The sequence below is a fragment of the Arachis ipaensis genome, chromosome B01 (assembly GCF_000816755.2).
Source record: "Arachis ipaensis cultivar K30076 chromosome B01, Araip1.1, whole genome shotgun sequence".
NCBI classification, from domain to species: Eukaryota; Viridiplantae; Streptophyta; class Magnoliopsida; order Fabales; family Fabaceae; genus Arachis; species Arachis ipaensis.
The window spans coordinates 103,195,049-103,209,504 of NC_029785.2; the positions used below are offsets into that span (position 1 = coordinate 103,195,049).

Here is a 14,456-nt window from a genome sequence, read left to right on the forward strand (position 1 = left end):
TTAAAATATTAAAAATAATTAGTATTTGTCTTAATCAATTTGAATTTGTTGAGTGATCATTTCACTCGTCCGCTTAAACAACTATTAGAAGTTAGAATCTCGCCTTGTGTGTAGCAATCTATTGGCTAGCGGTAAACTCTTAATAAATGAAGTATCAATACGTGGTTAGACTTGACAGAAGTACCCGAATACGCGAGTAACCGACCCGTCCATATCCGATTGGGAAAGGTAATGACTTGACCCGAGTCGAGGCAGATTTTGCTTAGGACAGCGCATGGTCGGGTTCAGGATTAGGATTTGCCTCACATCACAGATTCAGTAATTCACAGCTTCAATCCATACTTTATATCCATGCAAGAGAAACCCAGTCATTTTCACCCAAAATCTTCCTCTTCACAAAAAACTTCATAGCTCCCGTCTTAGTTGCTGCTGAGCCCATCGCCACCTACCCCTTCACAGCTCCCATCTTCCTTCACAGCTCATGTCACCATCGCTGCTTATCCTGTTATCGTTGTTGTTGAGCCCGTCGCCACCTTTCTCATGCCGAGTCCCTTTTCTCTAGGTAAATTTCTCCCCTTCTCTCTCTCTCTGACTGTGAGTCTATTAAGTTCTTCTCTTCTTCTTCCACAGACTCATTACTTAGTCGACGTCGCTATAAGCCCGAGCGTTACCGTTGTAGTTTTATCTGAGTCTGTCATTGAATAAAATAAATTTTTATTCACGTTGGACCAGTTGAAAATAGGCATGTATAAGATCATTTTTGCATGTAATTTCTGAATTTTCTCATCTAAATTTGATCTATGTGGTTGAATATTTTAGTATGGCATTCATCGTGGTTTCGTTGCGACACTAATGTGATAAAAGTTGCGGTAATTTCATAACTAATATATGAGACAGCCTAGATTATTAAAGTAATCAGGAAAATAACATTCAGATGTGCGCATAAAATTTATAAGATGTGATTATCTCAGAAAAATATATATGTATAGTCCAAGTGGAAGATTATTAGAAAATTATTATTTCTTAATATATTTATGAGTAATACATATATTGATTATAATCACAAATTAAATAATTTCACATTAAATGACTTATATAACGGTGATCTTATTTATTGTCATAAATGTTGAATTAAATAAGTCATTATTACTTTTGATTTGGATAAATGAGATTAAAACCACAGATACTATTTTATTTGAGTTTTAGGGTTTAATGAGTGTCACACTCAAATATAAATAATGGGTGGAAACTCAGGTGCAGTCGACTTCACGTGAAGTTGATAATTGAGAATCGTTAGATGATTTGACTGATTTGACTAAATTTTCATCTAACGGCTCTCAGCTATCAACTTCACGTGAAGTCGAATGCATCTGAATTTTCACCTAAATAATGACTTCAGGATTTTAGTCTCCAACACATCAAACTCATCTCCGTAGCTATTTTCCCACATTGAAGTTGTGATTCAGCCCTATCAGGAATATAGAAGATTTTAGTTGACGAAAATCAAAGAACCACAAGAGTCAAGCTCTCTAATTTCAATCATGCTCTCGAATGAAGGGACGCTTCCGCATTCTCAATTATATTTTTTAATGATTTAACATGGATGATCTTGAGGTTGAGAAATCCTAAAATTTTCAGATAAAATAGAATTTTTATTCAATCAAATGATGATAAATAATTTTATTGAATTAAATTATATTAATATGATCATTGAATGATAAAGAATGCTAGAAAAATAAATAAATAATATTTTAAAAGTATAAAAATATTAAATTATCATTTCACAACAAATATGGCAAAAAATAATACATTTTGTAGTTAAAAAAGTAAAATATCTATAAATATATTTTTGTGCTTTAGTGATGTGCGAATTTGTGACTCACACAACTGAACCGGCAAGTGCACCGGTCGTCCAAGTAATACCTCAGGTGAGTGAGGGTCGAATCCCACGGGGATTGTCGGATTGAGCAAGCTGTGGTTATCCTATAGATCTTAGTCAGGCGAATAGAAAGATAGTTATTATTTGTTGAAGGCGTATAAACAAGAAATAACGAGAGCGATAAAGAATTAATGTAGAGACAGTGATGAGAAATCAGTTAACGCTTCAGAGATGCTTCTTATTCTTGATTAACACGTCATACTAACTACTCCAATGATGAATGATTCCTTCAATGGCAAGGCTGTAAGTGATTAAGCCATTGGTCGTGGTCATTAATCTTCTCAGATCCAAACCAAACACCCGAACAGGCTAGAACAATCTGGGAGAGGGTGAAGCGCGCACAATTCAATCTCTTGATGACCCTACTCAAAATGCCACAAATATGGTCGGATCTTCCGGATCAGAGACTGACGCTCTATGATTCTAGCCCTTAGAGCCACATGAACCTCAATTACCCCTAACTAACGAGGTTTTATGTTACATACCCCAATTAGCCCAGATAACTTGTTGGAACCCGTGATACATTCTCAAGCTGTAGCTCAATACTATCTGAGTCAGGACTCGTAAAGAAATCATATAGAATCGAGATTCATAGGGATGAAGAACGACAATACATCATAGAATATAATCAAATATAGATTGAAGTAAAAAAGTAATTGTATTAATCCATAGAAATCAACAGAGCTCCTAACCTTAACCTAGGAGGTTTAGTTGCTCATACTGTACAGAGAATAATGTGTACAGTTCTAATGTGGTCGAGAAGATCTCCCCCTTATATATACTAATCTAATAATTAAAAATTACAAAAGTGAAATAAGCTAAGCAGAAAGGTGCAGAAATCCACTTCTGGGCCCACTTGGTGAGTGTCTTGGGCTGAGCTTAGTGTCCAACTTGAAGAATGGGTGTTGAACGCCCATTAGGGGGTGTATCCATGCTGCCTTGTGCTCCTTGGTGGCGTTAAACGCCAGGTTTGGGCATTCAACGCTGGTCTTGGTCCTCTTGGGGCGTTGAACGACCACTAGAGGGTAGTTTGGGCATTCAAAGCCCATTTTGGACTGTCCAATCCAAATAAATGTATAGAGCATTATATATTTCTAGAAAGCTCTTACAGTTAGCTTTCCAATGCCGTTGAGAACGTATGATATGAACTTCTATAGCTCCCGAAATGCTCATTTGAATGCATGGAGGTCAAAATCTGACAGCATCTGCTATGCTTTCCTTGCCTTTGAATCAGACTTTGCCAAAACTTACCAAATTCACCCAAAATTTACTTAAAATCATAGAAAAATAACAAAAGCTCAAAGTAGCATCCAAAAAGTGAATTTTGCATTAAAACCTACTAAAACATAATAAAACTTAACAAAATATACTAAGAACACTAAGAAAATAGTATAAAAAAGCGTATAAAATATCCGCTCATCAGAACACCACACTTAAACTGTTGCTTATCATCGAGCAACCAAAAACAAATAGGACAAAAAAACAAGAGAGAGGTACAATAAGTCTTAGAGTTTTCAATGGAACTCGGTTCCAACTAATTGAGTGGGGCTAATAGCTCTTTACTTCTGAACAGTTTTGGCATCTCACTTTCCTTTGGAGTTCAGAGGTATTGACATCCCTTGGAACTAGAATCTGGATGGTATTATTGATTCTCTTAGTTTAGCTCTTTTTGATTATTGAATACAGCTTCTTTTGGTGCCTTGCACCTTTTGAGCCTAGCCGTGACTTTAAGCGTTCTGTTTCCCGTATTGCCACCGGATACATAAATGCCACAGGCACTTAACTGAGGGAACCCTTTGGATTCGAATTTAGCTTTGCTTAAATTCCCAGACAGTGGTTCCAAGAGTTTTTAAGCGTACTCTTTAGCTTTAGGATCACGACTTTAACTGCTCAGTCTCAAACTTTTTACCTGACCCCTTCACACCACAAGCATTTAGTTGGGGAAAGCAACTCATTTGAGCTTTTTAGGCTAATTTTTTGCCTTCCTAAACATTGATGCTCAAAGCCTTGGATCCATGCTCTTTTTATTTTTCTCTTTTTTTTGCTGCTTTTTCTTGCTTCAAGAATTAATAATTTTAATTTTTCAGAGAATCAATAATACTTCTCTAAATTCTTTGTTCTTTCAAGAGCCAACATTCTCAATTCCAAATTAATCATGCACTGTTAATTCATACATTCAGAAAGTAAATGCAAGGCCACCACATCAACATAATTGGAATAACTCATGATATACTTGAAACTTATGTATCTCACTATTTCAAATAATTTTTTTCTTTTAAGCATGGTGAGGATACAGAGGATATCTTATAACCAAAATAAAACAAGAAAATAAAATACTAAACGTGATCATGAACTTAGAAAAGAAAATAGACAACAAACAAAAGTACAGTAAAAACAAAAATGAAATAGATAGAGGGATAATGGGACTCAACAACCTTACTGATGTCGGCTGCTGCTCCCTCTGGAGAATCCAATAGAGCGTTTGATCTCCTCTATGTCATGCCCTTGCCTCACCTGTTCCTCCATCATCCGTCTCTAATCTTCTTTTATCTCATGGAGGATGGTGGCGTGCTCAGCTCCCCTATTGAGGTATTTAGTTGATCCCAATAGTCACGGAGAGGAAAATATATCCCTTGAGGCATGTCAGAAATTTTTGGTGGAGGTGGCTGCACAGGCTCTTGTTGGGGTCATTGTGCTGGCTCTCTGACATTCTCCATTCTCATCTTTGTGATGGGCTTATCATTCTCAATGAGGGCGTCACCTGCAATGTTGATCCCAACCAAATTGCACATGCGATAGATGAGGTGTGGGAAGGCTAGCCTTACCTTGGTAAAGGCTTTTGTGGCTACCTTGTATATTTCTTGAGAGATTACCTCGTGCACCTCTACTTCATTTCTGAACATGATGCAATGCACCATTATTTCTTGGTCAATAGTGACTTTAGACCAGTTACTAGTAGGGATGATAGAGCATTGCACAAGGTCTAGCCATCCTCTAGCCACTGGCTTGAGGTCAAGCCTACTCAGTTGGTACGACTTACCGTGTGCATCTAGCCTCTATTGGGCTCCTTCCACATAGATGTTTGTGAGCACTTGCTCCAACCTCTGATCAGAGTTGACCCTTTTTACGTAAGAGCGTGGGTCACCTTGCAATTGAGGCAATTGCAATGCCAACCTCACACTTTCCTGGCTGAAGTCTAAGAGTTGCTCTCGAACTATGGTACGGAAGTTCTTGGGTTGTGGGTTTACGCTGGTGTCATGCCCCTTTCTGACCCAAGCATTGGCATAGAATTCTTGCACCATTAGTGTGCCAACAGCTGAGATAGGATGGGCCAGAATTTCCTAGTCTCTTCTCCAAATTTCTTCAAGGATTTTTGGATACTCATCCTCTTTGAGCCTAGAGGGGACCTCAAGAATCACCCTTTTGTGCCTCACCATAGTATAGAAGTGATCTTGGTGGGATCTGGTGAGGAATTTTCATGATTCCCATGGTTTAGAAGAGGAAGCGGGAGCCTTTCCCTTTCTCTTTTTTGAGGCTTCATTGGTCTTTGGTGCCATACGTAAGAATGGTAGAAGTAAAAAAGAAAAGCTTTCGCAATACCAAACTTAAGAATTTTGCTCGTTCCCGAGCAAAAAGAATAAAAGAGAAATAGTGTAGAAGAAGAAGGAAGGAAGGAGAAGAGGAAGAAGGCTTCGGCCAAGTGGGGGATGAGGAAGAAGATGGGTGTGGAAAGCGTGTAGGGTAAGAGGGCGAGAGTATGTAGAAGGTGTGAGTATGAAGAGAGGTATGAGGGGGTATTTATAGGGTAGGGATGGGGTTGGGTTCAGCTATGTAGGAGGGAAGAATGGGTGGGAAAGATTTGAATTTTAAGTTGGTGGGGTTGGTGGGGAATTAAAGTGATGGAATTTATGATGGGTTTGGGGAAGAGTGTGTATAGGGAAGAGGAAAAGTAGGATGTGGGTTTCAAGGTTTAGAAAAGGTAGGAGAGAGAAGAAAGGTGGGGTATGTGGAGATTCTGTGGGACCCACTGGCTGAGAAGCCTTGAACTTCGAATTCCCTGCCCCCTACCTAGCGTTCAATGCAAGGAATGGGCGTTGAACACTCATAGGGGGGTTAAGATGCAAGCCTGGCTGCTCCCTTTAGGGTGTTGAACGTCTAGCATTGTTCTCTGGCTGGTGTTCAACGCCAGATTATGCTCCCTTTAGGGCGTTGAACGCCCAGACTGCCCCCTGTCTGGCGTTCAACACCAGCAATTCCTCCTCAATGAGCGTTGAACGCCTAGACTGCCCCCTGTCTGGCATTCAACGCCAGCAATTCCTCCTCAATGAGCATTGAACGCCCAAAGGGGATCAGGGAGTGGGTCTTCTTAGCTCCTTCGTAGGCGTTAAACCCCGATCTTTCTCCTTGTCTGGCATTCAATGCTAGCAAGAGGATATTCCCAGGGTGTTCTTTTTCCAGTTATGAGTATTTCTATCACTGTTCTAAGTGCTGCACATGATCACAAACATCAAAAAGAAAGGGAGAAACTAAAACTAAAATTAAAATTCAAGCTAAAGTAAATAGAAAGGAATAGAAATTTCTATGCTAATAGTTGGGTTGCCTCCCAACAAGAGCTTCTTTACCATCATTAACTTGACGGACAACTCCATTACAGAGGTAGGTAGGGGCTCAAATCTTCATCCCTTATAGTGAACTTTCTTCTTGTACTCTCATGTATGAGCTCCACATGATCTAGAGATAGGATCCTACTCACTGTGTGTAGAACGATTGGACTCTTAGTGAAGACAACTCTCATGTCAGGTGAGAGGCTTTCACTGGGAATCTTCTTGTCCTTTCAGCCTTTAGGTACCTTCTTCTTATTATCTTCCTTTCCAGTGCTTGATGATGGTGCCCAACACCAAACTTAGAGTTGGTGTCTAGGGACTCTGTAAAGCTTTGCACTGAGAGAGAAGGCTGAAACACAATGTGCTGCATAATGGTACCACCTATGTCAAAAGGAGATTGGGGGTTGGGTATCTTGAACAAGATACAATCCTCATGTAGTCTCAAGAATAGCTCTCCTCTTTCCACATCAATAATGGCATTAGGAGTGGCTAGAAAAGGCCTTCCTAGGATGATGGATTCCTCTGTCCTCCCCATTGTCTAGGATTACAAAATCAGCAGGGATGTAAAGGTCTTCAACCTTCACTAGGACATCTTCCACCATGCCATATGCCTTTTCAGGGACTTGTCTACCATCTCCAATGATATCTTGCCACACTGCACTTGTAACACCCTAACTACCAAAGCTCACGCTTCCGGCTGCGCACCTTTGATAGCTCGGACATTACGACGACTTTTACATTATTTAATACTAAAATATGAGCCTGTTTAAAAACTTTAAACCGCAATACCGATCCAAAAGTACTTTCATCCGATATCATACATCCATAAATACCATACAACGTACAAAAACTCATAAAGAGTACATCCATATATATACATACATATATATAAGTAATACTACAAACGAGCGGTAATGATATCAAGATTAGAATACCTACTACAGCTATTGGAAACAAAACGATGGAGTAACACATAATAGAATCAGGGACCTGTGCACCGTCCTAGCTGCAGTAACACCATTTTGTTTGGTAAGGCAGCAGGGTTACCAACAAAATCAGAATAGCGGAGCAAACATAGAAATGGAACAGATTCAAGAAAGGAGAGAGCAGTTACCGGCAAATCTGGCTCGGTTCCGACAATGGCGTACAGCCGAGCAACTTACAACAATAAGAACCCACGAAGCCAGAGGCTTCAGCTGTGGTCTCCGGCGGCCGGCACAGTGGCCTGAAGCTCCGGCGACACCACAGCAACATACGGAAAGCCCAGCAGCTCCGGTGATGGATTTTCGGCGACGGTGGAGGAAAGGGGGCAACCCTCCACAGCGGCAAGCCGAGCCTCGTGGTGGCAACGGAAACCCCGCGGCAGCTCCTTTTTCGCAGATTCTCTCTCTCTCTGTGCGTATGGCCAGTAGCGGTGGTAGGGACAGGTTCGACGGTGGAAGTCCGACAAAGCCGGCGGCGCTGTGCTTCCTCCACGCTTGCGAGCTCGACGGCGGCGATGCAGTGAGGGCGACGGCAGCGACGCGGCATGGGCGCGGTGGCGATGAAGGTGCGACGGCCCCCAAGCCCGCGACAACCATCACTCGCGGACCAACCTTCTCCTCGGTTCCGCTCTCCCTGGCGACGGCGCAGACGGTGCGGTGGTGGCGGGCTGAACTGGAGTGCGATCGACGGCTCGTGGTGACTTGACGACGACAGCTCCAGACACGGTCTCCCTTCGAGACTCAGCGACGATGCGGCTGCGGCGATAGCGGCTCCTCGCCGGCGCCGTTCCTCCCCTCTCCCCTCTCCTCTTTCCCGTTTTCCTCCTACCCATTTCTTTCCTATGCATCGTGTTGCAGCTGTTGCTGCTGTGTGTGTTGCGTTACTGAGAGAAGGAAGGGAAACAGATAGGATGCGGCGGCTGGGTTGGGAATTAGGGTTTTCATTATTTTAAAAATTAGGGTTAAGGGCATTTTAGTAATTTCACTTAAAAATAGGGATAATATAGTAATTGAAACCCAAATTAAATCCAATACTAATTGTATATAGAAAAATACTATTTGCTCATCCATTTTACAAATTACTTTCAATAAAAGGACCAAATCAAATAATTAGAAATAATATACTTAATTTCTTCAATTTCCAAAATAGCAGTATTAATATTTAAAATATTACTTATCTAATCCAAATCATATAGGAAATCCTTATTATTTCACAACTACCAACTTTATAATTTGAATATAGAAAATAATCCAATAATTGTAAAATTGGATAATAACTATAACTTATTTCAAATTCAATAAATCAAAACTTGCTTTAATTTTCTTTAATAAAGAGTCTCTGAAATTAAAGCTACAAAAATACTGAATTTGAAATTTGCTCATGATAGCCCTTTTTCAAAAGCTCTGGGTCTTACATTCTACCCACCTTATAAAAATTTTCGTCCTCGAAAATTGATACAAAACGAAAGAAATTTCATAACAGTTTACCCTTGAACACATTTAAGAAAGTGAAAATATCTCAAAATATAAACATATATACGGTCTTCAAATACTTTAATAGTCATATGCATAAGGATGCAAAGGTAGAAGTATGATTGCAAAGCAAACATTACAAGACAAGCTCAATGTAAAAAGTGACATGGTTCAACATGTGGTAGAAAAGAAAGGCATATAAAACAGGATGGAGTTAAAACGACGTGCTTAACATCCGCGCACTAATCTCATAACAACCTCAAGGCTTCAACTTTCCAACCCCATTAAGCACTTTGCACTTTGCCATCCTCATATCCGACCATAAGCCTAACAACTGCAAGCCCGTTCGCAAGGAACGAAACACCCAAAACTCATAACATTGCACACCTACCGCTTCAACTTCCGTATACGCATATCACGTCTCAAAGAACTAATGCATTGTGTTACTACGTCTACAAATCGCACGTGACATCAAACAATTCTCGAGTCTACTCAGAAGGATACAAGATTTAGAAAGGAGAGCCAAATGTCAAGGGTAGTACTCATAGATTTGAGAGAATGTATCCAATTCCAGATAAACAAGGATGTTCAAGCAATGAATTTTGCTAGACACAATTCAGTTGACAACTTCAAAGATAACCCTTAGATCAAAGAAGTTCAATAGGATCAATAAGAAGAAAACCAGCGCATCAGTTTGAAACAAACTCAAGCTAAGTCGAGGAAACATGAGGTTTACAGAAGAGAATATTTCAAACCCAAGACAAAGCTTACAGAACTCGAGAGCATGATTAAAAATAATTTCGAATACATTGTTCATGAAAGAGTCGAAAACTTGCGAAAAAACCACTTTGCAGTCTAGAAGAAAAGTTGAGCAACAAACATTCTTCAAGAGAGTAGCAAAAGCATAAACGTGGCTTTACTTCAATACAATTTCATGTTGAAGTAGATCATGTAGAGTTTTAAAAAACAAAATGCACACAAATTTGACTAAGAGCTAAAATATTTCCTCAAATATTTTAGAAAAATAGTTAGGTGCATAACTTAACCAAAAGTAATTCATAAAACTCGGAAGAAATCAAATGCTTGTTCAAAAATTTCCAAAGTTCACATTCAAACAAGCGTGTATAACATTCGTAGCAAGGATGAAAGGGAAAATTAAACTCCTTTTAGAAAAGAAACTCCAAGGTAAAAATTTGCACACAATCTGGTAAGGAAATATGTGGTGTGTTACAAACAAACCAGTTTCCACTAAACAAGGAAGCTTTCCAAAACTTCATTTAAAAGGGCGCATGCCAACTTTAAATTAATTTCGCCAAAATTGGACAATGGTTTTAATCTCAATCAAACAACAGAAAATAAATTCCGTTTAATATTTCGTCAAAGAGAATTCGAAACTTCTTTAAAAGGTTCAAAACAAGACTCCAAAAGCGTTCTTGAAATCACCATCTCGGAAGAACATTCAAGAAGTTTAAGATGTACTAAAAAGGAGTCAATCCTTGCAAGAAAGGATCTTAATTTAAAGTAGTTCAAACAAGATCCACTAGACATGAAACATCAAACAAGTTTTAAATTGATCCAAAAGAATACAAAAGTCATAGAAAAAGACAACTCAATCATTTGTGATTTCTCAATGATAAATCTTTGACTAAAAACTCTTGTAGAGATAATGGGAGAATAAACAATGCACTAACTTGAAACGAATTAAACTGACCCTCATAAGGATGAGATTCACAAGAGAGGACAAACCAAGATCAATGGTAATGTTCACAAAATGTAAAAGATTACTCAAAAATAAAGTAAAGTGTGACATTCATAGGGATGAAAGGTTAAATAAAGAATTTAGCCTGTTCATAGGAAGAAAGCTATGAGTTCAACACTTTCAAAAGAACAACCATGGCACAAATCATATAGCATGCTAAATCAAACTTAATACAAAATAAGTTAGGTAAAGCTTATCAAATGAAACTCAACCGGGATAAAAGTGAAAAATCTTTCCTTTCCAAAATTTTGAAAAATATCCAAATACATAATCAAATGAAGATGTCCATTGGAACTATAGTAAAGTTACTAGAAAGTCAACTTGTATTTTAAGTAGGCGCAGTTCTATAAACCAGTAAAAGTACAGTCGAGGTATTAGGAGTAAATAATTGTTAAACTATATAAGAGATCTTCAAAGTTCCACATATAGATAAGTGTATATCTAGTCAACAGCAATTTTTTTATAAAAATCCCAAAATTAGTTGTAATCACTGTCAAATAAGAGGAAAACTGAATCAACAAGTTCTCTAAGAATAAACTCGGAACCCAGAGTTAAAAGTCACAGCACATTAAGACAAGTTCAAGACTATATCAAAGAATGCTTGAATCAAGAAGAACTCAAACAGAGGAAAACAGATGCATCAAGGATTCTAAACAAGCATATGCACTTAAGATCATTCAAGAATGCATATGAATAGAGGAATAGAGTGGAAAAATCAAACTTCTTCTCAAAAGGATTAGCAAACAAGAACTTCAAGTTAGGATATAAAGAACAGGTCGACTCGAACAAAATTCAAGACACACAACTGAATAGCCTCGAGAAATAGTTTCCAACTTTTCCAAAACCCGCAATTCGCTTTACCCAAAACTCGTATATCATCTATGATAACCCATCAGTGCTTTTATATACATAATTCACTAGTATTAAGCTGGCCAAACTTAATACCAAGAATTATGCAATGCAAGACTAACGGCATTAATCAATAGATCGTCATGTGCATGAAGCTCTAATTCTCGTCATTCGACAAGACCTATTACATGACAAATACTCAGAGTATGCAACTGAAGCATAGTCGGTCCATTCCTCAGGCTCTACAGGAAGGACTGCTCTGATACCATAATGTAACACCCTAACTACCAAAGCTCACGCTTCCGGCTGCGCGCCTTTGATAGCTCGGACATTACGACGACTTTTACATTATTTAATACTAAAATATGAGCCTGTTTAAAAACTTTAAACCGCCATACCGATCCAAAAGTACTTTCATCCGATATCATACATCCATAAATACCATACAACGTACAAAAACTCATAAAGAGTACATCCATATATATACATAATCTCCAATAGTGGGAGTGCAAAAATCACAATTATCAATAATTCAGCATATACATGCATTCATTCTCATCCATGGATCAACATCCATCTCATCCATCCGGCTTACGGTTCAGTCCAGAACCAGCCAATATTGATAATCACACACAGCCATTCTGGCTCACGGTTCAATCCAGAACCAGTCAATATTCATAATCATACATAGCCATTCCGGCTCATAATAAAACAGCTCTTATTCCAACCATGCGATTACCAAAACTCGACCCTAGCACGTCAATATCACAGAATTCTCACTAATCCACAGCAAAAGTAATAGCGGTAATGATATCAAGATTAGAATACCTACTACAGCTATTGGAAACAAAACGATGGAGTAACACATAATAGAATCAGGGACCTGTGCACCGTCCTAGCTGCAGTAACACCATTCTGTTTGGTAAGGCAGCAGGGTTACCAACAAAATCAGAATAGCGGAGCAAACATAGAAATGGAACAGATTCAAGAAAGGAGAGAGCAGTTACCGACAAATCTGGCTCGGTTCCGACAATGGCGTACAGCCGAGCAACTTACAACAATCAGAACCCACGAAGCCAGAGGCTTCAGCTGCGGTCTCCGGCGGCCGGCACAGTGGCCTGAAGCTCCGGCGACACCACAGCAACATACGGAAAGCCCAGCAGCTCCGGTGATGGATTTTCGGCGACGGTGGAGGAAAGGGGGCAACCCTCCACAGCGGCGAGCCGAGCCTCGTGGTGGCAACGGCAACCCCGCGGCAGCTCCTTTTTCGCACATTCTCTCTCTCTCTGTGCGTATGGCCAGTAGCGATGGTAGGGACAGGTTCGACGGTGGAAGTCCGACAAAGCCGGCGGCGCTGTGCTTCCTCTACGCTTGCGAGCTCGACGGCGGCGATGCAGTGAGGGCGACGGCAGCGACGCGACATGGGCGCGGTGGCGATGAAGGTGCGACGGCCCCCAAGCCCGCGACAACCATCACTCGCGGACCAACCTTCTCCTCGGTTCCGCTCTCCCTGGCGACGGCGCAGACGGTGCGGCGGTGGCGGGCTGAACTGGAGTGCGATCGACGGCTCGTGGTGACTTGACGACGATAGCTCCAGACACGGTCTCCCTTTGAGACTCAGCGACGATGCGGCTGCGGCAATAGCGGCTCCTCGCCGGCGCCGTTCCTCCCATCTCCCCTCTCCTCTTTCCCGTTTTCCTCCTACCCATTTCTTTCCTCTGCATCGTGTTGCAGCTGTTGCTGCTGTGTGTGTTGCGTTACTGAGAGAAGGAAGGGAAACAGATAGGATGCGGCGGCTGGGTTGGGAATTAGGGTTTTCATTATTTTGAAAATTAGGGTTAAGGGCATTTTAGTACTTTCACTTAAAAATAGGGATAATATAGTAATTGAAACCCAAATTAAATCCAACACTAATTGTATATAGAAAAATACTATTTGCTCATCCATTTTACAAATTACTTTCAATAAAAGGACCAAATCAAATAATTAGAAATAATATACTTAATTTCTTCAATTTCCAAAATAGCAGTATTAATATTTAAAATATTACTTATCTAATCCAAATCATATAGGAAATCCTTATTATTTCACAACTACCAACTTTATAATTTGAATATAGAAAATAATCCAATAATTGTAAAATTGGATAATAACTATAACTTATTTCAAATTCAATAAATCAAAACTTGCTTTAATTTTCTTTAATAAAGAGTCTCTGAAATTAAAGCTACAAAAATATTGAATTTGAAATTTGCTCATGATAGCCCTTTTTCAAAAGCTCTGGGTCTTACAGCACTTCTAGAATACCTAGCCTCTTCATTACAGATAGAGGCATCAGATTGATGCTTGAACCAAGGTCACATAGTGCCTTCTCAAAGGTGATGATCCCTATAGTACAGGGAATCAGGAAGCTTCCGAGATCTGGCAGCTTCTGAGGTAGCTTCTTCTGAACCAGAGCACTACACTCCTTGGTCAGTACCATAGTCTCATCTTTCCTTAAGGTTTTCTTGTTAGAAATTAAACTTCTTAGACATGCCATAGAAGTAGGATTCTTTTCCAACACCTCTGAAAAATAGATATTGACTTGCGTCTAATGCCTCCGTATGAGAAGAATTTGCCTTTAGCTTTCTGAGGATTGCCAGGTACTGAGAAATTTTCTCTTCCTTGGACTCTTCATCCTCTTCTGAAGAAGAGTATTCTTCAGGTTCCTCTCTCAGCAAAGGGACATGCAAGGTAACATTATCAGTCTCCTCATGAGCTCTGATTTCCTTGAGCTCCTCAACAGCATGCTCCTCTTTAGGTTTGGTCACAACCTCCACCATGAGAGCCTTGCACTCTTCCTTTGGGTT

At 39.8% G+C, this 14,456-nt stretch overlaps 1 protein-coding gene and 1 long non-coding RNA gene across 2 annotated transcripts in view; one reads left to right on the top strand and one right to left on the bottom strand.

The window, feature by feature from the left end:
• LOC110271759 overlaps window positions 1–6,470 on the top strand; it is a 9,715-nt gene extending 3,245 nt beyond the window's left edge. Inside the window, exons 2-3 of the long non-coding RNA XR_002362398.1 lie at window positions 4,220–4,223; window positions 6,455–6,470. This is a non-coding gene — a long non-coding RNA (uncharacterized LOC110271759). The remainder of the gene's footprint in view (window positions 1–4,219; window positions 4,224–6,454) is intronic.
• Window positions 7,635–13,425, bottom strand: LOC110266329. Its single transcript, XM_021110787.1, has 2 exons — window positions 13,141–13,425; window positions 7,635–8,097 (listed from the first exon to the last, which is right to left on the bottom strand). The coding sequence occupies exons 1-2, from the start codon at window positions 13,329–13,331 to the stop codon at window positions 7,635–7,637; spliced, it is 654 nt and encodes a 217-aa protein (XP_020966446.1). The 5' UTR covers window positions 13,332–13,425.